This window comes from Acanthopagrus latus, chromosome 2 (assembly GCF_904848185.1).
Source record: "Acanthopagrus latus isolate v.2019 chromosome 2, fAcaLat1.1, whole genome shotgun sequence".
NCBI lineage: Eukaryota > Metazoa > Chordata > Actinopteri > Spariformes > Sparidae > Acanthopagrus > Acanthopagrus latus.
In genome coordinates this window covers 4,256,626-4,278,220 of record NC_051040.1, presented here as the reverse complement: position 1 = coordinate 4,278,220, position 21,595 = coordinate 4,256,626, and the positions used below count along the sequence as shown (strand labels likewise).

The 21,595-nt window shown below is 41.8% G+C and overlaps 2 protein-coding genes and 1 long non-coding RNA gene across 7 annotated transcripts; 2 read left to right on the top strand and 1 right to left on the bottom strand.

Annotated features, from left to right (window-relative positions):
- Window positions 1-373: 373 nt before the first annotated feature.
- On the top strand, window positions 374-6,388 carry LOC119007064. 3 transcript variants are annotated; one of them, XR_005070992.1, is made up of 5 exons: window positions 374-524; window positions 2,435-2,498; window positions 5,404-5,593; window positions 5,751-5,878; window positions 6,247-6,388. It is a non-coding gene; the product is annotated as an uncharacterized LOC119007064 (long non-coding RNA). The 3 variants fall into 3 exon arrangements; XR_005070993.1 differs by having other exon boundaries at window positions 6,221-6,363; XR_005070994.1 differs by lacking the exon at window positions 374-524 and adding an exon at window positions 674-1,313.
- On the bottom strand, window positions 3,476-17,891 carry ppp1r13l (protein phosphatase 1, regulatory subunit 13 like). 3 transcript variants are annotated; one of them, XM_037076380.1, is made up of 13 exons: window positions 17,694-17,891; window positions 11,553-11,616; window positions 11,331-11,452; window positions 10,254-10,812; window positions 9,567-9,659; window positions 9,322-9,410; window positions 8,294-8,651; window positions 7,737-8,203; window positions 7,443-7,580; window positions 6,497-6,630; window positions 6,240-6,406; window positions 5,397-5,590; window positions 3,476-5,285 (listed from the first exon to the last, which is right to left on the bottom strand). In XM_037076380.1, exons 2-13 carry the CDS (start codon window positions 11,587-11,589, stop codon window positions 5,250-5,252), a joined length of 2,394 nt encoding a protein of 797 aa, XP_036932275.1. In that variant the 5' UTR covers window positions 11,590-11,616; window positions 17,694-17,891; the 3' UTR covers window positions 3,476-5,249. The 3 variants fall into 3 exon arrangements, with proteins under 3 accessions (XP_036932275.1, XP_036932285.1, XP_036932295.1); XM_037076390.1 differs by lacking the exon at window positions 17,694-17,891 and adding an exon at window positions 14,886-14,910; XM_037076400.1 differs by lacking the exon at window positions 17,694-17,891 and adding an exon at window positions 14,646-14,670.
- Window positions 17,892-18,783: 892 nt separating this feature from the next.
- On the top strand, window positions 18,784-21,450 carry opa3 (outer mitochondrial membrane lipid metabolism regulator OPA3). Its single transcript, XM_037125224.1, has 2 exons — window positions 18,784-18,994; window positions 20,476-21,450. Exons 1-2 carry the CDS (start codon window positions 18,853-18,855, stop codon window positions 20,802-20,804), a joined length of 471 nt encoding a protein of 156 aa, XP_036981119.1. The 5' UTR covers window positions 18,784-18,852; the 3' UTR covers window positions 20,805-21,450.
- Window positions 21,451-21,595: the final 145 nt, after the last annotated feature.

The following is a 21,595-nucleotide window of genomic DNA, read 5'->3' as shown; positions in this document are numbered from 1 at the left end:
ACGAACTCTTCCTTTTATAGGATTTTTTTCTTTCTTTTTCTTCTCGTCGTCATCAGACTTGATTTCAGATCGTGATGTTTAATTCTACTCTGCGCATGTGTAATGGAGCACATCTGACACGGTTCAGTGGCTTATAGATTATTCTTGCATTCCTCTGGCAGGTATCCCATCACACTGAGACACAGAAGAGAAATTACATACGCTCAATCACACTCTTTATTTCTCTTCATTCAGGTTTCCCATCCTGCTTTGTCATTGCCTCGCCACTCCTGTTTCTCTCTAGAGCCCAACCCAGGTGTTCTGACAATCAGTTGGTGTTTCTAAGGTGTTTTTTTCCTTTTCTGTCCTTTACATGTTGATATTTATTGACTGAACAGATTGAGAGAGAGGAGGAGTGACACGCTGCATATAACGCCAGACCGGGACTCGAACCCGCGTCCTCCGCAGCGTCTAAAATAAGTCCCGCCCACATACTCGGTGACGACAGCAGGTGGCGCGCACCTACAGGTTCCATATGACTCAAGGTGTGTGAACTATTCTGTGTATATCGTATTTGTTTTTACAGTTAGCTGCTCAGTAAAGGTATGTTTATTTCTGTGTGTTAGGTGGTCTCAGGTGAGTGAACCAGCCTCCCTGAGGTTTGTTTTTGCCTTAAATGTGTCTGAAATAACTCTAAACATAAAGCTGGATACGTCTCATTAAATATAAAAGTGTAGAGGTAAATTCGGCCGGAACATAATCCTCTAACCACATCGAATTAAACGCGTTAGCAATGTTATGTTTCGATCGGCGCACCAAACCTCATTGGGATTTAGAAGGTTTTTTCTCTGCCGTGTTTATAACCAGAATAATGCCGTAGTAAATTCAATTCGGGACGATATCCCAAAATGAGTGCATAGTTTCGTGAAGTCGGCATGAAAGCATTTGTAATTAATTGACAAAATAATCGTATCACATTGAAATAAATCCATTATGAACGTTATGTTTGTTTGGTGCACCAAACCTCATTGGGATTTTGAAGGTTTTTTTCCTGTGTTGCGTTTATTACCAGAATAATATCACAGTAAATTCAGTTTCGGACACTATCTTAAAACAAGTCGCTAGTTTTGGTGAAGTCGGCATGAAATAATGATTAATTTATTGATTTTTTTTCTCAAAGACAGCATTAAACATTGGCTATCTTCACTGTAGAGTTAGGTGGTTATGATCACTGTTAGCTAGCTGATATTAAAGTTGTCACAGGTGCATGCAGAGTTCAGGAAAGCAGCGGCTCACCTTCCTTTAATAATAACTGGTAACGACATATGAACCAGGTATCGACAGTATAACGAGCTTTTATATATATTTGAGTCATTTTCTCGTCGTGTTTTTACAGACAGGTTTTCATGTTAGCTAGCTGTGTGTCTGTGAAGAGTGTTAGCATGTAGCCATGATCCTGACGCAAGATGTTAACATGGTCATATCACCACTGTAGATCTGTGAAAAACCTCTGAATACATGTGTTATTTGATAATGTCTGAGCAGGTTAGCCTCTCTCCATCTCTTATCACATTAATGAAGCTAACAGCAGCTCAGTGAGAGGTTTTACCAGCTGCTGATATGAAATATACCTTAAGTGCTGCCTGTAACATCACAAAGCAGACAGATAAAAGGTCATTTTGAGCTGCTTTCCAGAGACAAACATACAGAAACCACAGGGTCCTCGCACTGATGGTCCCCGGCCCTAATAAAAAAATGTGCGACCACACCGCAGACAGGGCAAGTAACCCTCCTCCCTCCGCCACCCTGAACCAGCTGGCTGCAGACCATGTCAGTGAGAGTTCATTTTGCTCCATCGTGGTTATAATGGGGTTTCAATGAGGCATCAAATGAGTTCTGCTTGAACAGAATCACTGTTCAGCACAAAAAAACCCCCCCTCTTTACTGCTGCAAACACAATTCTTTCTCCAGCGCAGCACTGTCAGAGAGCAACGAGGAGAGAGATGTGCCTCGAGTGTGACTGAGTGTTTGTGGCCCTGATAGAAATGTACATTTGCGGTCACAGGCAGGAACATTTTCTAGACTCAGTGATCAGAAAAATAGAAGAAGAAGAAAAAACCCTATGCAATATACAATGTGAGGCAATCAAATCCAACAGCCCTGTTATAGATAGATCTCAGAGAGGACAGTTCTCAGAAATGTTGTTAGGAGATTGACAATTCACAAGTGAGACTGTTTAATTTGTCTGTTTTGGGCCACTGTAGAAACATGGCGGTGCAACATGGGAGGAGACCTGCTAACTCTGTAGATTTAAAAGGCAGCAATTCTTAGTTTCAGGTGATTGTGTGCTGATAAAAACCTATTAGGGTGATTATCTTGTATTTCATGGAGTAGCTCATCCTATATCACCCTGATTCTTACACCTTAAACTGAACCACTGCCTTCTCATCACCAGGTTACATGTAATGGATTTGCAAGGACTTGCAAAGAATGAGAAGATTACTGAACAGTCAGAAAAAGTGAGTACAATTTCTGAAGGAGAATTAAATCTTTAAATCTTTAAAAACTCTTTAAATCTTCTCGTGACCTGCAAGCTGTGTCCCTAAATTAGCATCGGTCCTTGGTCGCCAAAACTTCCAACAGCCCTGATTGAAACCAAAGTCTTTTTTTTTTACAAAAATGTGAAGAAGAGATGATCAGATAAATATAATCCCCTCTGTGCAGTTAATTATGATCAATCTGATTAAGTTACAATACATTCATTCTCTTCTTCTTAGAAACCGAGGCGCACGTTGGTAGAAGTCACATTATCTCCTCCCTGGCTTAGGTGTTGACTCGGATCGAATATAATATTTTATTTATAAGGACTTAACATGGGCATTTTCTAGCGTGGTCTACTTTTCTTTGCGAAGAACCTCCATTTGAGGCCAAGAGGAGATCTGTTTCAGCGGGACATTATGCATGCTGCCACAGGCCAGTGGACAGTTCACTCCACTTAAGTCATCTGAATTATTCACCAGAAAGTCTGAAACACTGCATTAGTTCACCGCAGCTACACTCCACCATGTGTGTGAGTAAATTATGAATGTGTATGTGTGTCTCCTTGCATACTATAATAATCATCATCATCATATGTTTTGCTAATCTACATAAAATTAAAAAAAAGAGGACATTAAAAGGGAAAACAGCAGTCAGCCTCAAACAATGTTGACACTAATCTTCCTCGGGGATTGTGATGAAGCATACAAGCGCTGGTGTTTTCTTAGTACCAGTGGGACAGAGATAGTCTACAGATCAAAAGGATTGAGTCAGACTTAATTAAAAAAATATTAATCATGAGTGTAGTTTTTTTTTTTGGTAATTACCCTTATGCATAATAGTGCAGCTAATTGATTCATTAAGAATCACAGCGGTCGCTTGGGTGCTCTGTTGTATAAAAGAAGAGGAGAGGGAGAAGGAACATGAGAATAAATATAACTTCAAAGAAGACACAAACAAGTACTAAGAGGGTTTAATGTAATTCACAGCATACAGGACTAACACTGCACAAAGCTGCCTCAATAAATGTTGTTTTACTATATATTAGTTTATATCTGAGTATTGACGAACGTAAACGTTAGCTGGTGCAGAATTTAAACTTGATTCTACAGCATCATCTGCTGGTCGGTAATCACATTTCACAGTCTTAAATTTAAGCCACAAAGATAAGAATGTGACAAAAGATTTTAAAGGAAACCAAAAACACGTGACTCAAGTATTTATTGAATATTTAAACATTTGGTCACTTTTGTGCCCCTCGGGAAGGGGTTTACAGGTTAAGTGCACAGCAGTCCCTCGCTACACAAGTGTTACTCTGAAAACTGATAACATACAAAACTCAACAACAGTGCGTCACCAAACATTCAATGACTGTGACTACACATACATCTACAAAAAGGTCAGTTCCATAGTCGAAGAAAACATGCATTCCCTTTCAAGATTCATTTAAAAACAGTCTAAACATGCAACCCTATCATCAGAATAAATGTTGGCAATGTACGTTTCTGCAAACCGCGGACATGTTAAAACTCAACATTGCTTTATGACGTAACTTCACGTTTATTTACGTTACATTTTCTGTCTGAAGACATGTTGTTCTCGTGCTTACGTTTAGGCACAAAAAAAAACAGCATTTTGGAAGTTATCACCTTTTGGCTTAAAATACATAGCAGGAAAATGTCTGGATGCCTTGTCTGGAAGTGTCTGTTTAAAAAAATAAAATAAAATTTATATCCACTGTTTCTTAGGGACAGTGTATGTAACATTACTTTAAATATGTCAGCATAAGCCAGAGGCTAGTTTTCATCTTTAGTCCCTGTCCGGGTGTAAAGTTGGCAGAATATCCAGTGGTTTCATGCCGACAAACATCGAAACACCCTCTCTCTTAGCCGCCGTCTCGCCAAACTGTAAGACCACCACCATCCCCTCAACCACCCAGCGTGACAACATCGGTCCATGTGCGTGTAATGTGAACAGTATCGATGCTTCCCAGAAACATAAAATGCTAACTGGAATGCAACATCGCTCGTCTAAAAAACATCTGGCTAGTAAAATCACGAATGTGTTAGTCGGATCCATCAGTGGTCTGAAGTTGCTTCGCACAATAAAAGGTCAGCGTCAACTCCTGACCACCTGTCACCTGCTCAATACCTCCGTGACGAAGCAGCGTACAACTCTGTTCCAGTATTGATTAGGTTGATTCTGCTCCGATTGCAGCAGCAACAGTCGTGTTTGTTATTAGTAAACAGCTGAATTGACCTTGCTGATGCGTGGACAGAGAACACCAGCGGCGACTCTTTGCATTCTCGTTAATAACCAGCCAGCGAGTCAGAAATGTCGATTTCTGACTGGAAAAAAAAGAAAGAAAAAAAAAAAGGCTGAGTAAAACAGCAGATAGTATGGCCTTTGTGTAACCTTTGGACAGACATCATGTTTGACAGAAAGGTTTAGCAGAATACAGAGTTGTAGCTTTCAAGAAAAAAAATACACTACAGCAGAGCCAGCACAAAAGATTTATCCTTGTCAGCGAGGCCAAAAATGAATACTGAGACTTCTCCTTCAACTCCCCTGACTGACAGATCCAAAACATTTTTCATGCCCTGCAGCAATATAGCCTTTTTTTGTTATCATCACACGGACAGTCCTTAAAAAACAACAGTGTGAAGCTGTAAAGCAGTTTTTCAGACAGTCCTCTGCACCAGTTTGACCAGGGCTGATCATCCAGCGACCACTTAGCAGAGAGATTTTGGACGAACTTTTGGGAAAAGCTGAAAACAAATAAAAACAAAAGATTAACATTCATGCTTTATTTCTGTATTATCGAGAGGTGGAGGCTTTAATTGTTCAACCCTTCGTTAACACTGAAATTATTATCTTACCCCAAAGTAGTTGTTTGGAACAAAGCCCTCCCGGCCGCAGAGCGAGGCCCACCACCAGTCCGACCCTTCAGGTTTCTGCAGGATGGTGACCATGTCTCCCTCTTTGAAGCTCAACTCATCGGCTGCCTGAGCCGGGTAGTTCCACAGAGCGTACAGCACCCCGCTGTTCTCCACCCCCATGGCCTCCTCCACACCTGGTATGACAAAGAAAGCAGAATAAATAAGTACCAGAGACAGTTTCGTCTTCCCGACTAGTGTTCTGGGAGAACGGTGGTGTCTCTTGACATTCATATTTCACTATTTCTTTAACTCTCTGAAGCCAATATTCAGTTTGTCTGTTCTGGGCTACTGTAGAAACACAGCGACCCAACATGGGGGCTCCAGGATGAGCACCAGGCTTTTACATGGCGACTAAACTGTGAAATTACAACGTCCCATGATGCACAGCAGCCCAAGAAGACTTTTCCCCATGAGCTTATTCGGTAAAACAAAATGACTTGCCTCACTATCATAATTTGCTCCATTCAGTCCGATAACATTTTGAAAAGTCTATAAGAGCGGCAAGATTACATCACTTAATCCATATTCATGTTAGCGGTGGGCTAACTGGTTCTACACTAATGAAAACATAATGATGAATGCTACATTCCATTTCTGCCCGTAGATCCCACTAAATACTAAACTCTTGAGCTTTAACCGGTGGTTAGAAGTGCAACTGTCAAACACAAACTGTCATTAAATGATTCACTGTGATTCATTTTTAGCATTTAATAGGGCAGTGTCATAGGGTGTAGATCTGTGTGTGTGTGTGTGTGTGTGTGTAGGTGTAACTGCCTGCCTCACCCCTCAGGAAGCTCTCACAATCTTCAAATCCAACGGCGTAAGGATCACACTTCTGGGAGGCGGTCGCGCCGTCGCTCTGCGTCATGGCCATGACAGCAGCTCCATTCCTCACCAAAAACTCACACAGAGGACGGTCGTTGCAAGAGGCCGAGCAGTGCAGTGGAGTCCTGTGGGCCAAAAGCACTGGCAGTCAATTAAAAAAAAATACAACTTAACATGCAAATTATAAATGCAGAAAGCAATAAGCAAGTATTTACCAGCCGTGGCTGTCTGGGGCGCTGACATTGGCTCCGATGCGAACCAGGAAATCCACAACATTGTAATGGCCGCCGCAGATGGCATTATGAAGGGCAGTGATGCCTTCATCGTTGGGTTGGCTCGGATCAGTCATCTACGGAGAACATTTTACACATATCAGCTGAACTGTCGTTAATTATGTTACAAGAACTTCTGCACACTGTAAAAGAAATTTTGTGTTGCAACTTCCAAAACCGCCCTCGGCCGAACTGCTAAAATGGAAGTCGGTGTTGTTTTACTGGATGAGCAACTTCCAGGCAAATGTTTTTCCTGCACGAAGAAGATGTAGGGTCGTGTTGAAGAAGGGAATGCTGGCTCAGCAAACCTTCCCCCGAGAAAACAGAAGTTAAATATAACATATTTTTCAGTGTTTCTTAAAGTCTACATCCTGGAGCACCAACTTTGGATGCTGTGCTTCACTGGTTTATCTCTGGAAAAAGTTTAGGAGTTTTTAACCTATAAACTTTATTTACGGGGATTACTGGTGTAAGCTTAAAAAGTTGAAATATGTTAAAATACAAGCTCAAAGTGGAAAACAAGGGAAATAATCTGTTTAAATGCTGTTTGAGGCTGCAGGGATTGTGCAATAGTTAATTGTATTCTCACCACTGGTTGTGTTAATATGTTTATTGAAGGACATGTGTAATTTTTTGTTTTTGTTACACTATATTGTGCTTTGTTTATATGTTTTTGTAATTTAATACAATATGGAGGCAGCTGTGTTAGCACATGATTCAAGTCCAAGTTCACATTTCCTGACCAGTGTATCGTATCGCCTCACATTGTGTTGTATTGTATCATAAACAATGTAAACAAAGTGACAAACGCAAAGTGCGTTATTGCCTAGTAAGTGTTTGTATATTAGTTTGGGCCTACACACACACACACACACACACACACACACACCTCCTGCACGGCCCTCTGCACCGTCTCCAGCTCTCCAACTAACGCTCCGTCCAGCAGCAGGACGAGCGGGCTGAGCCGGGCTCGCCTCCCGCCTCCTTTGCGTTCCCGATTGGACCGCCGCAGAATGGAATGGTAACTCTGATGGAACAAACAGGAAGCGAGCTTGTATAAAGTAACAACTTGACTTTCCACGTCAAATGCAGTGGTACATAAATAAAACATTTCATCGGTAAATCCCGTCATTCTTTCGTCCCATTATCATTATTATTAATATCTGTGGTGTGGATTTCTTACTCTGAAGTCATGGGGAACCAGTGAAGATGTCTGCGGTGGAGGAGCAGGCGGCATGGCACACTCCTCTCCCTCGGAGGAACTGCTTGTCTCGCTGCCTTGCTCCCCCTTCCGGCGGTTTTCCTTCCTGCGAAACAGCTTGTCGATGAGATGTTTGTACTGGTTGGGCTGGTAGTGGGAGGCTTTCTTCAGGGGCTGCGACTGATCCACGGAGCCCCTTCTCTTCAGGGCTCGGGGAATTTCTGCCCGGATGCGGAGCAGCTCCTCCAGGTTAGGGATTTCCTGGCTCTGGGCCTCAGGAGCCACCACCGGCTGTAGCCTGGTGGGGCTGAGGGGACGGGGAGCTGTGGGTGGGGCCTGCTCACCCTCCCTTCTGCCCTCCGGCATGCTGGGATCCTCCATAATCACAGGTACGTGATGAACAAAGTCCAGCCGCTCTAACTCTGCGTCTACATCGCCTTGGTTTAGCACTGCAACAATGGATACAAAAAGTTAAATGAACACAGATCCTGTGAACAGAGAGATTGTCAGAGTGTGTGCACAGGTGTGAAATGCATTACCATCACTGTAAATGGCTGGCTGTCTCAGCTCAGGTGGGTGGAGTACAGGTTGGTTCATAAATTCCCTTGGGAAGGGTACGACTGGTGGGTAGGGTCCCATATCACCTTCTTCCAGGATTCTGGGGTGGCGGGTCGCCATCGCTCCCCAGTGAGGGTTTTGGAGACGCATGATGACGGAGAGAGGGATGGGCTTGCGTGGACGGGACTGAGTGGATGTGGGAGGAATAGAAATTCGGGAGACGATGGGCTGAAGGTGATAGGGGGAGTGGAGAGGGGATGAAACATCTGGAGGGACTGATATCCGCGTGTTACGGGGGAGAGAGCCATGAGAATACTGGAGAGGTTTAGAGAGAGAAACCTGGGCAGGAAAGAAAAGAGGGATAAACTCTTACTAATCCTGATACACTGAATAAGATGTGTTTCAATCTCTCAACAATTAGGTAACCAGTTGTCAACTTTTGTCAGTAAGCGACCTGCTCAGCTGTGTGACTATAGATCTACATATCGATACTGTCAGGCAAAGATACAAACTATGCAAACTGCATCCTGAGCACTAGAATCTGACAGAGATAATCTATAACATGAATATTTATTTACTTGTTTGTTACATTTGTGTAGATTTGTGTGCCTGAATTGTTTGAAATAATAATGATCAATTGAGCCAAAAGGATAAAAAAACAACCTTTTTTCATTAGGCGGGCAGAAACAACAAGACTCCAGTGGGATAATAACGTCGATAGTTTCTGCAGAACGCTTTCAGCAGTTTTCTGTTCTGCGGAAGCCGAACTTAATCTTTAAAAAATGAATGCTATCATTGAGTGTTTGAGTTCAAGCAGTTAATGAAAGGTGTGCCATTTCTGTGTCCCCACCCAGAGTCTGTTAACCACAGCACTCTGTTCTTATCTGTGAAAAACAATGCAAGCGACTTGCAGTCACTTCCATTTAATGCAACAACAAAAACAGGTTTGGGCAGACAAATCTCTCGCAGTGCCTTTTCAAACTCGCTCTTTTTGTTGTCAACCACCCACCTTTTTAGGGCTTGGGGCCAGAGGAGGGCCATCGAGGTTGGATTCTCTCCAGCTGCTATTTGGCACAGACGGCCGCAGCCACTCAGTCTCTGTAACAGGAAAGTGTTGATTTAGAGAACAGAGACCACATACAGTGCAGGCAGAGGGCCAGCGCTCCCTGCGCTTCCTACAAAAATGATTTGTCCTGGACTAATTCTACAAATTAGAAAGCAGACAAATAACAGACTAAACAAAAATGAACTAACTGTCGTAAGTGTGGTGAGGCTTCCTCTCGTAGGACACGTCCAGATCTGTTTCATTCCACTTGGCAGGAGTCTTTTGCCGTTGCACACCCTCATCTGCGATATGGAGATAAAATAAAAGAGAAAGTGAGAAAGAAACACACAGAAGTAGAGAAAGAGTGGCAGAGAGAAGACTCTCTTTGACATCGAGGTGTACTGTCACAGCTTTTTTTTTTTTGTTTAAATGTTTAAAAAGTGGGAGTACTCTGTAATTTGAATGGCAAGCTATAACATTATTATACTGTGTACGCGCATTAGGGCCCATTTTTGCTAGAGTTCGGTCACAGCAGCTTCCACATCCACCTCTAATGAAAACACGTTGTTTTGGGTTGGTTAACGTAACAGCAGGTAAAGCAGGGCAGCCTTCTAAGTTGCGTTCAGCAATCTGACAGAATGATTCGCTAGAAGAGATCGACCCCCTTAACACAATTTTCCAGACCTGGCATTTCACCGAGCGACAGCTCTGTTTCATGAAGGAACTATTTTATTTCAGTTCTCGGTGCAGAGGGAAGTGTGCATCTAGTCATGAGAGGGTCACGGTGTATAAACATAACTAACTGAACTAGGAATATGGTTCGTTCATCATATAAATATCTGTGGCCCACAACTTCCGTCTGACTGTTTTACAGCTGGATACCGACAGTCACTCACCAGGATGGTTGAAACCGCCAAAATTTCGTGGCAGTGTGTTGGACCCTGAAAGATTTAAAGCCAGAGGAGAGGGGCTTCGCTCGGGCCGAGGCGACCTACGACCCATTGAGCTGTCATAGGGGCTCAGCAGGTTGGAACTGGGTTGAAGCGGGGCAGACCGAGATGGCCGGTCCAGACGTGTGGGGCTGGGCGAGGGGCTTCTGTCCATGTAACTGGCCGAGCCACGTGGGCTCCTGTTGTAATTAGGGGAGGTGCTCCGTCTTGGGGTGTGAGGCGACGGCAAGGGGCTCCGCTGGTTGTATGAGTAGCTGTCAGTCTGAGGAAGCGGAGAGCTCGCCTCCGTGCGGATCTTTGGGGATGAGAGCGGGCTGCTGAAGAAGACGGGGGAGTCGTTTTTATTCCTGGAGCTGATGGAGTCAGTGGGATGGGAAGCTGCTGAGCTCGGGGAGAAAGGCTGAGAGCTGGAGCTGCCATTACTGCTGCTGGATGACTCCCTTGTTGTGATCGGGGTGTCGGATAACCTGGTGGGCTGATTCTCTCTGGAGACTGTAGAGTAGATCTGCAGGAACAATTTATCTGGTATAAGTAGGTATTATGAGGAATGACTTCTATATAACCACTGTGCTGGATAGTAAAGTCTGCAAACTACAGTATTTCACTTTTGTTGGCACTGAGTAAAATGTTTGCATTTTAAGTTTCCGCAAAACACATTCAAATTTGTAGCGCTGACTGTCATGAGGGAAGGTGGAAAAGATGGCGGTGGCCTTACAGAAAGTCAGTTTGACAGTTGTGTTCATGCTGACAAAACCAGGTAAACCAAAAATAACAATCTTTTCGTCACCCTAACCAAGCGGTTGTAAGCACAGCATGGTCACAACAGTAAAAGTAAAAACTGAACTTAAATAGATGTAAAGTTTCAACGTATCCACGGTTTGAAAAAACAAACATTACCATCATTTATTCTGCTTGTGGAGCTGCTATATGCACACTTTCAAAAACTCCATAGCATATAACTACAGTCTGTTTCAAACTAAAAGCTGAAAAGAGAAAGTCAGAACTGAAGGTGTGTGTGTGTACCTGAGATCCAGAGTTCGTGTTGTTGTTTTCGGTGGAGGCCTCCTTCAGCATGGAACTGAACTCCCTGGACAACTCGTCGGCTGTAGCCAGCGACGCGTTCAGGTCATCATTTATACTCTGGACTGAATACAAACCACAAAAAGCAGCATAGAAAAATTAACACATGATAACACTCCCAGGTGCACAAATATGCACTCAGCCGAAATGAAACCAAGGACTCACACAGCAAGCTGCTGCCAAAGCTTGTTTGAGAACTCATGGCTGTGAGGTCGCAGCTTTTCGGCTCCTGAAAAAAAAAAAAAAAGGAACACACCACAGCTGTCAGGAGAAAAGTCTGAATCTCATGAGATAGATTCACATTCAGCACTTTAACACTCAGCATTTTTTTGTTATGGGACTCAACATGCCTCTTCCATGATAAAATGCAGTAGCATTAATATTTGCATGAACGATGCTTGGCCTCTTGCCCTCCAGGGTTTTTACTTATAATTCGCTTGAAGCAATAAAACGAGGCATGCTGTGACTAAAAGTTGTGTTTACCCCTCCCCTCCTGCCGCCGGCTCCCAGCTCTATCAACGCTTCTGCCGATCTGACAGAGAGCCAACTTTCTGGGAACATGCAACCTGAACGCCCTTCGTGTCTAAACAAGCCACAATTTCCTCATACATTGCTGACTATAGATAAACACTGGATTCATGCTTAAACGATTTATGTGACGGATCACACCACTCAGCGACATCCAAACCGTTTGAGGCCCAATTTAGGAACCCTGGTGACTCAACCGCATCCTCTGTGATGCCAGGTGTTCCAGCCAAACTCCACATATGATTTGTCTGTGACTTGTCCAGTTTCCGACACAGAAACAGGTGCAGTCAAGTGGATGTCGTATTATATTAATACTCCAGACAGCTGGGTATGAATGACAACAGGTGAATCAGTCTGAATTGATTTTTTTTATCCTTTACTTTACTCAGCACAGGGTTGTACCATGAAATGCAAGCTGTCATCACATAATGCTTCAAACAAAGACTGAGATTTTTTGTGAAGTGAACTGAGGAGTCTCACAGTCTGAGGACAGAAGCTGCTGTGTCGTCTGGTGGAACGGCAGAAGACACTTCTGCATCTCTTGCCAAAAGGCAGCAGAGTCCTTTAATATCATTTGGGCTCTGTTACAGAATCTCACCTCACCGCTAACATTGCTGATCAGGAGATCGGTAACAATGACTGCAGTGTCTTCATGTCCCGGGTGTGGACATTTTGTGACATAATGTTTTCAGGCAAGATGCTTTCACTTGCAACTCTGTAAAAATTAACAAGAGCTCTGCAAAGATTTTTCTTTTTTAGGACAAATCCAGCTGGATAAGTTTTAAAATGAAAACTATTTTCATGGTAGAGTTCTGAATAGGTCTTACAACCTGTGGACAGAAGCTGCTATGAGCCTGGTGATTAGGTGCAGCACTAAACCAAGTTTACATGGTATATTACAGTGATTAATCCTGCATATCCACAAACAGCTGTCACATTGTGAGGAAAAGACTCCTGAAGTTAAGTTGCCTGCTTCTATTTGTGGGAAAACTGTGTTCCTGGTGTAAATAAGTTTAATACCTGAATAAATTGTTCAGTTTGGTTCATGCTTAAAAGAGACACAAAGCCAACAACTCAACGGCAAGTTCTTCATGAACTTAAAAGACAAAATATTGTGTGCATCTTTCTTTTTTGAGCACTTAGAAGCGTTATCATTGTGGAGAACATGTAGTGAATGACTTCTGGAGGAGAACAGTAACAGTAACAGACTTACAGAACAGTAAGTCCTGTTGTGGCCTTCATGTACACCTCGATAAGATAAGTCACCATGTTAGTCTGAACCTGTTTCGTTATGTCACTACAGTACTGTAAATATGTACAGTGATGGGGCTGATGAAATATCTTAAAATTACAGTTAATCGTGAATTTATCCAAGTGCATGGAGACAATCTCACACACCTGCCCCTCATTTACAAAAATTAACTAATAATAACTTACTACAAAAAAAAACAAGAGCAAAAAAGGTGCATTCTTACTGTAGATTAAAAAAAACAAAAAACATGTACAAACTAGACAAACCTTATCCAAGATTTGATTATACTCATCTTCCTCAGTTACTGGATGAGCCAGTAACACCAGTTATGCATTAGCTAGTGCAGAAGAAAACATGTTAGAGGGACATGAAGTCTGAATGTTTAGCACAGTCGGATAATAGCTGCTTGTCAGACTGTGTGCTGTGCTGTGGCAGGCCGAGTCGCAGTCAGGGCTGGTCACAAGCTCACATTCCTCACCGCTCCTCCTGGTGAGGCATTTAGTTCACACACAGCTCCAGACACTTATCTTTGTCAAGAGCAGCTTACAAAAAAACACACACACATTACACTCTCACTGACTAACAAAGGTCAGGCCGATCACGCAGTCACTGAACTCTCCTCTTCCTGCCCAGTGATTCATTCACTCCTCCTCTTCTTCCACTGTGTTGGTCAATGTTTTCTGTTGTAATGAGCTGTAAGTAAGTAAAATGTCCTTAATAGGAGAATCGGTCTAACTGCATATTAATGAATTACATGTGTGACAAGAAACTTTTAACTGGCTGTGAAATTTAACTGAGTAATGACCTGTGAAAGCAAACACGACTATCAGCAAGAAGACTGGCTGTTTCTATTAAGTTTTTAGGGCCAAGGAACGAAATTCAGGTGTCTCAGCCTGAGAAAAGAGTAGAATGTGCTTTTAGAGAAGATATTGCTTATATCTCTTTTTTAAATCTTCATTTTACCAAGTTTAGTCAGTGCTGTTCAGTTTACCTTAGTTTATTTGTGCAGTAAAAATATGCTATATATAGATAAGAAAAGCAAAAGAATACAAGATGCAAATTGACAACACAAGCTGTCGAGATAAAGAACAAACACAACAAGATAATTTTAACAATCTATATCCTCAAGATCGGAAGATAACAGATGACAGAACAAGACATATAACATCACAAGGGAGGAAAGGTAATACTCTTGTTTCAGTCTGTTAACCTGTGAGTTCACCTTTTAAATGCATTATAAGTTGGCAATAACTTAAAGCTACTACAAGGAACATTCATTTTTTAAGGTAAACTTTGTTTTGGTGCCGTACCGCCAGACTACAGCAGCTTCTATATTCTCTAATGTTATCTGTGAACTGCCAACATACACAGAGCTGTCACAGAGGATAGAAGTAAACACCCAGCAGAGAGGAGTTTTCGTCTTTTAAGTAGTGAAACACAGAGACATAAATCATTTAGAAGATTTAAGGTGGACTGACAGCTTGTGGTCACTGCAGCGGTGCTTTCCTCTATTCCTGGCTTGCTGTTGCACGTTGGTTTCTTTTTTAAAGAGAAGTTTCTTGGAAGACCTCACATTCACTTTCTTTCCAGTTCCGTTGATTACAATGTCAGCTGGTTCTCCCATTTTTACAAGCGACAATTAGCTCTGTCGAGTGGTGAAGCCAAGACGAAAACCACAAGATTAAACCGCAAAGCAGGAACGAAAGCGTACGGGTTACCTCTGCATAGTAGACTTTTAAAAAGCTGCGAATTCTGTGATTCTGTGAGAAGCAGAGAGGAGATTGAACGATTAAAACCAATAATCATTAGCTTTGCAGAATACCAGGGTGTGTCTGACCAAGACTACATGCAGTCCCTCCCTCTTTCAGTTTATGCCCTTTACCAGAAATTCCAGATTACACAACAAAATGAGTCTCTAGTTTCGTGTTTCTATCCAGCCCTCCATTCATGCATCATATCCTTCCTCCAAGTTGTTCTCGCTCTGTCCATGCTCACTCTTGGCAGGAAACTTGGCTGTGACTGAATGATGAAAGAAATTCCTCTGTAAAACTTCCCGTTGTGGCTTGCTTTTCATTTTTTTTTTTTTTTTTTATGGTGTCTTGTGACCAAAGTCTAGCGGTATGTCAACATGCTGACAACACAAACTAAGGAATGTCCCACAGGTGTGTACATCGTCTCCTGATCCCCACAGCGGTGATTTTATTCTCATTATAAGTCACGATCAAAACCATCAGACTCAGTTGTGTAAGGCAGCTCTGTGTACACACTTTGGTTTTTCATTGGACTCCATGTTACACACAATTCCAACAGGGATGGAAATAGAAAAGCAGCATGCAATTAAAACTGAGGACAACAGAGCCGAACAAAGACAAATAAACACAAAACTACTGTCAGTGTAGATCTAAAAATATATGAAAAAACAAGAATAAACTCCTCTCCATTGGAGGTGTTTTCATGCCAGTAGTCCAAAGACACAGAGAACACTGAATGCAACATTGATTCAGCATTATCTCATGTAACTGGAATTATTGAAATAGGCTGTTGGCATTTCTGGACACTGGCAAGATTTTAAGGCCAAGGCTAATTGTGCAACACCAGTAGGGAGGTATTGTGCGATTACTGCATCTGACTCAGAGTGCTCTAGGAACAAGACAATCTGCTGAATTCATGGTTTGTATCTTCACTTTCTGCCACAAACAAATAAACAGTGCATTCAAAAATATCACCACAGGTCTTACAGATTATGAAACAACGACGAAGCTGCCGTGATGCAATAAACTGCAGTTGTTTCTTCTACATGAGCTGTCAAATAAAATTCACCTTTTGCCAAGTGATGAATTCACCCTCAGCCTATAATGGCTCATTGACTAATCATGTCTCCAACTGTAATCTCTCTCAGATACAAAAGCTCCACCCAAAGCGCTTCTTCTTTATTATGCTACACCCACACCTCTGACCTGGTAAGTCACCGAAAAGCATTTCTGCCTCCATAAATAGGCGGTTTGCATGTGCGCAATCATGAACACACACAAAGTACATTCTGTTCATGACTACATCCTTAAACAATGCAGCTCGATTGATCCCCTCAAGCTTGGGGGGGGTGACAATCAGCCTGTGCAGACACTTAAGGTGCACAAAATATGTACAGACTGCAGGGAATTTTAGAGAAGATAATAACTAATCGCTACACAACAGGACTTGCCTTCATTCTTTGGCACAGTCGTTTCTAGCACTATGCCGATTATCCGATTCATATCTAGGGCGACACTGCTCTCCACAGCATGTGACTCAGGAATCTCTCAGTGCTACACAACATTACAGACATTTCTGCTAAGTTACATACTCTGTTTGGTACCTGCAGTGTGTCGTGCACGAGGGAAACGTGAAAAGCACGGCCACCAAGGAGAAGTTACAAACATAGGCAGTGTCTGTTAGCATGTGTCTACACGCATGAGTGCTCACTCGTGCATGTAGATACATGTGTGAGTGATGACTCAAGAGAAAATCACAGTAATTCCAGGTGAGCATGTTCAGTTTCTTGGTTGCAGGATATGAATCACACAGTGCAGACCAGCTGGTTTTGAGTAAGAACCAGCACAGAGCACACGTGTGGGATAAACTTCAATTAAATCCTGCTCTGACAAGAAGCTTGGGTTTGTTTGAGGATTTCATTTCTTACTTATCAACGCTGCTCAATCAGTGCAGCAAATAACTAACGCATTTGACACATTACTTCCTTCCAACCACAACAAACAGTACATGAGGAACTCAAAACAAATGTTACAATGGATTGTTTATCACGGCAACAAGCTGAAGTGAGTAAGTAAGTTTTATTTAGTGCCGAATCACAAAAAAAGTTATCTTGAGACACTTTGTAATTAGAGGTTAAGACCAGACTCTTAACCTTTAGTTCACCACATGAGCAAGCACTTGGAGACAGTGGCAAGAAAAAAACTTTTTAAAATCACAGTTAAAGACCACAAGTCACATTATGGTGAACCTCCAATAATAATACCACAAAAAGGATCATAAAAATACCATTCAGTCGGATAAGACTACTATTAAATCCTAATCAAATAATCATAAATCATTTTAAGGAAGTCACAAAATCCACTCAGGTGATTGTAGTCAGGGTGGTTATTGGTGAAGGTACAGGCTGCACATCAGTGGCCCAGATCTATAACCAGCAGCTGGCTGTTGCACTTGAGCTTTCCTCAGTGGCTGAATCCTGCTCGGCATGCCAGGCAGAGATGGTAACATCTGATTTTCATTAGTTAGAGACCAGGCTCCTCCTCGCATTCATGACCCCTCACAATGAACGAGAAAACCATAGAAAGCACTATTCAATAGAGGGGGGAAAAAGGGCGTTTTCGCGGCTGTACAGACTCAAAGAGCTAAAACCAACAATAGACTTCTCGCGCAATACAGACTCGATCGTATAGTCAAACAATGTGTCCTCACCTCACACCGTATTTCCTACGCAGATGGGTGCGCACGCTTCGAGACGAGTAAAAATAAGTCCTTACCTCAAAAGATGAGTGCCTTTTTTGTTCGTCTGCCCCAAAAGTGGAGAGGGAAACTTGATCCCCCCTAAAAGTTTCTCGTCTTCCTGTAGTTGCGTTGCTTAGTCTGAGTTTCTCTCTCTGGTGGCGGCTGCTCCAGACATTTAGTCATAGCTGCGCACTGACTTGAGTTATTTTGGCTCACAGTCCAGCCCCTCTGGATCTCACCGCTGCTGAAACCCGACCCAGGTGTTTCTCAGCAGCACAGCTGGCACAGGTAGCCTAAAGCATAACCCACCATCGTCTTTTTTTTTTTCTTTTTTTTTTTTTTTTTTAAAGTTATTTATGTTTTCCTTAATTGCCAGGTAGCCTACATGGGTGCATAATATTTCCTACAGGTACATAAAGCTATTGACAGCTTTATAACCCCAGCTGCTATAACTCTCTTTCAGTTCCAGACAATCATATGCGAAAGTGTAAACAAAACATAAGCTACTTAACAAAATGTTACATAAATTACATCCAACCTATATATGAGCGCAGTGACTTACAATTATGTAATTTGTTTAATCTGATAATTATAATTTTGATGCAAAACTTTGGTCGTATAATTGAATAATATCTCGTAGGCTTATAAAATATATCACGTGCAGAATAACATATATTGTTATAGATTAATCTGGTGATTATTTTAACAATTAATTGATTAATCGTTTAGTCTTTGAAGCTCATCAAGGTTCCCCAGTGTCCAAAGTGACGTGTTTAAATATTTTCTGTACCCCAGATTCTTTATTACAGTCAAAAATGTCAGTGAAAAGCGGCATAACTTTAAATGTAAGAAGCTGGAACCAGTAAATGTAAATTACCAAACTAGCTGTTGCTAAGTAACTCTTTTGATCGACTCATCAATGAATCAACTATATTTGCATGATGCTGTACGAGTGGTGTGTAAAACAGTTATATGTCAGTGTGCTATAGTATATTTAATGCCTTTATACAGTGGCTCTTGTTTCAGCAGAAACCTGTTTGCAATACAAAGTTCACATGATTAACACTGAGTCACTGAATAAAGCTTTGTCTTTAACACGCGTGGGCGGATTGGCGGCTGACTCTGTCAATCTGTGAACGTCATCGCGTAACCTCGCCGTGCCCCGCCCCACGCTGGTGAAGTGTTTCCGCCAAGATGGTTGTTGGTGCCTTTCCTATCGCCAAGCTCCTCTACCTGGGAGTTAGGCAGATGAGCAAGCCCGTAGCGAACCGAATAAAAGCAGGAGCCCGGAGGAGCGAGTTTTTTAAGAATTACATCTGTCTGCCGCCAGCGAACAGTGAGTAACCGAGCTAACGGCTGCCAGTGACCGCTAGGTTTCAGTGTCAGTTGGTCGGGCGATGGATAAAGCGAAAGGGTAGCAGCACCCAATCAGATTGAGCCTGTCAAGGGCGCTTACCCAATCAGCGTCATAGGTCAATCTAGTTGACCAATAGGAACCGGGAAAGCTCTCGGAGGGCGAGCCTTATGTGTCATTGAACAGGTTGTATGAGGCAGAGGCTCCGCTATGCTACCATCATAGGACAGCACTTTGAATGCCTTTTGCCCCTTTGCCCCACGTACTGTTCAGATATTGACACAGCATTTGAATTTATGAACACATTTTTGACCAGCCAGTGTGCTCTGTTGTTTAGACACATCAGACAGTTATGATTATTCGCATTAAACACTGTCAAAATAGAAGGAAGAGCTAGTTTCATGCAGTGTTGTGTACACTGAACATGCCTACCTACTAGCAAACGTGACTTTTAAGTACTTAACTGAAAAAAAGGCTGCCTATCCTTTACTAGTCACAGTTCATTTTAAAAACACTTACACTTTTAACACAAAATAAAGTAGTTCTATACAAAAAATGTGACATATTAAGAGGAAAACAAATATTTTTTCCAATATTGAACTGATAGCTTGGAAGAAAACATTTGTATTAAGAAAAAAGAGAAACATGATCATTCAAAGACAGATCTATTGGTACGAGTAATGATAATATGGACACTTGGACAAATGCCACAAGGTACTGGCTGCTTTTAAAAAGACAGTTCACCTCAAAATGAAAATTTGTCCCTAAGTGATGTACACTTTCTAATGATCGGTGATACAGAACGGTATCTCTAAAATCAGTGTCTTCCAAAACCTGGCAACTCACACCAAATCAATCAAGATGGATAACAAGCACTACAAGAAGAAAGAAAGATTTTTCCTGACACATATCTTACATTACATTTACACTGTGTATGAACACATGCATCTAGTTGCATTTTCACATGTATTTTGAGCTGTTCACTTGTGATTCAGGTCATCTGGCACATAAATTCAAATTAGGGCTGCAGCTGTATACCTGTCTCAAGGTATATAGTGGTATTAAAATGGAATGTTATATCGTGTGTATTTGCTTATCTCTTAATGAATTCTACCCTATTAAATTGTTCATAAATATATATATTTAATGTTAATATCAAGGTTGATGTCTGTCAGGAAAAAATGTTTTGGAAAATTGTAATAAAGTGCTTGTTCAACCAAAGAACAAAACAAACAAAAAATACTCTGCTAGTTTTATTCCTTTAAGTGCCATTGTAGCTGATAATATTAGTTATAATAAATTTTGAATACTGAATATCGTGAAACTGTGATATTTTCTGAGATGGTTATTATACAGTCAAAATGTCATACTGCAATCCCAGTTCAAATGAGACTGACACCGACATACAATATTGATAATCTAAGCGGACCTGTGCAATCATCAATGTTGTTTGTTTCTCACAGTTTACCACTGGATTGAGATGAGAACAAAGATGCGGATCATGGGCTTTCGTGGTTCCACCATTAAACCACTGAATGAGGACGCGGCTGCAGAACTGGGTGCAGAACTGCTGGGAGAGACAATCATCTTCCTCATCGGTGGTGGATGCATGGTGCTGGAGTACAGCAGGCAGGCTGCTAATTCACGCCGCAAAGAAGAAGAGCTGAATGAGACCATCACAAGCCTACAGACTCAAATAGCAGAACTTGCACTAACCACTGAGACCCTAGATGCTCAGCTGAGAGAGGTCAACAGGCAACTGGTGTACTTACCTGTTATCAGCAAAAAGTGATTAAATTAGTTCTTTGCATTATGACATAGCCCGGTTTGCTGGTCAATGTGTGAAAGAACAAGATTGAAAAACATTGTGCTGCCATATGTACAGCCTGATAATGGCCCTACTTCAAATGGTGTCCCCTGTCTGTGGACAGGAAGTAAGCATATCAGTGCACAGGGAATGTGGGTGCTGTCATTAGCTCATGTTTTGAGCAACAGCTAGTAATGGGGGATTGTGATATAGACTATGATATTCATAGTGTATTTTTGTGGTTCATCTTGCATCTCCATAAAGCTGACTGTATATAAAGATTTACAGTAAAAACTCCATCATATTACTTTTCCTCTTTGTTTCAGTAAAGCTTAATGGATCTTAATCATTTATCAGTTTATCAAAGGGATTGTCATGCTTAACTGACTTCAGTTGTGAGTGACTCTAGATTTTAGATTGACTCATAAATGAGAAACACTTGCACTTGAATGCCAAAATGGATAATAAAAACAAACATCTGATCATATCAATGGATTATTTTTGAGTGTCTGCCCCTAGGGGTTAATAAACATGATGTTTTTGCTGTAAATACCTTTTCTGATGCAGGTTTATTGGACGTGATGACAAGTGTTGATGGATGGTGTAAAATAAAATGGTATGCTGTCTCCGAGTTTGTGTCACATTTCACACAAATTAAAATGCAAACTTAAATGAAACTGAAACTAGGAACCTAAGAAATCCCAGATGATCCCCCTGTTCTTTGAGTCGCTACACATTAGATAGGCATTTTTTATAAGTAATACAATTAAGTAAGT

Coding starts and splice junctions, on each gene's coding strand:
- ppp1r13l (XM_037076380.1), bottom strand. CDS start 11,589: ATGAGTTCTCAAACAAGCTTTGGCAGCAGCTTGCTGT. Junction 9,411..9,566: donor GCCTCACCACACTTACGACA/GTTAGTTCATTT, acceptor TTCCTGTTACAG/AGACTGAGTGGCTGCGGCCG. Junction 5,286..5,396: donor TTCCAAACAACTACTTTGGG/GTAAGATAATAA, acceptor ATTTGTTTTCAG/CTTTTCCCAAAAGTTCGTCC.
- opa3 (XM_037125224.1), top strand. CDS start 18,853: ATGGTTGTTGGTGCCTTTCCTATCGCCAAGCTCCTCTACCTGGGAGTT. Junction 18,995..20,475: donor CTGTCTGCCGCCAGCGAACA/GTGAGTAACCGA, acceptor TGTTTCTCACAG/TTTACCACTGGATTGAGATG.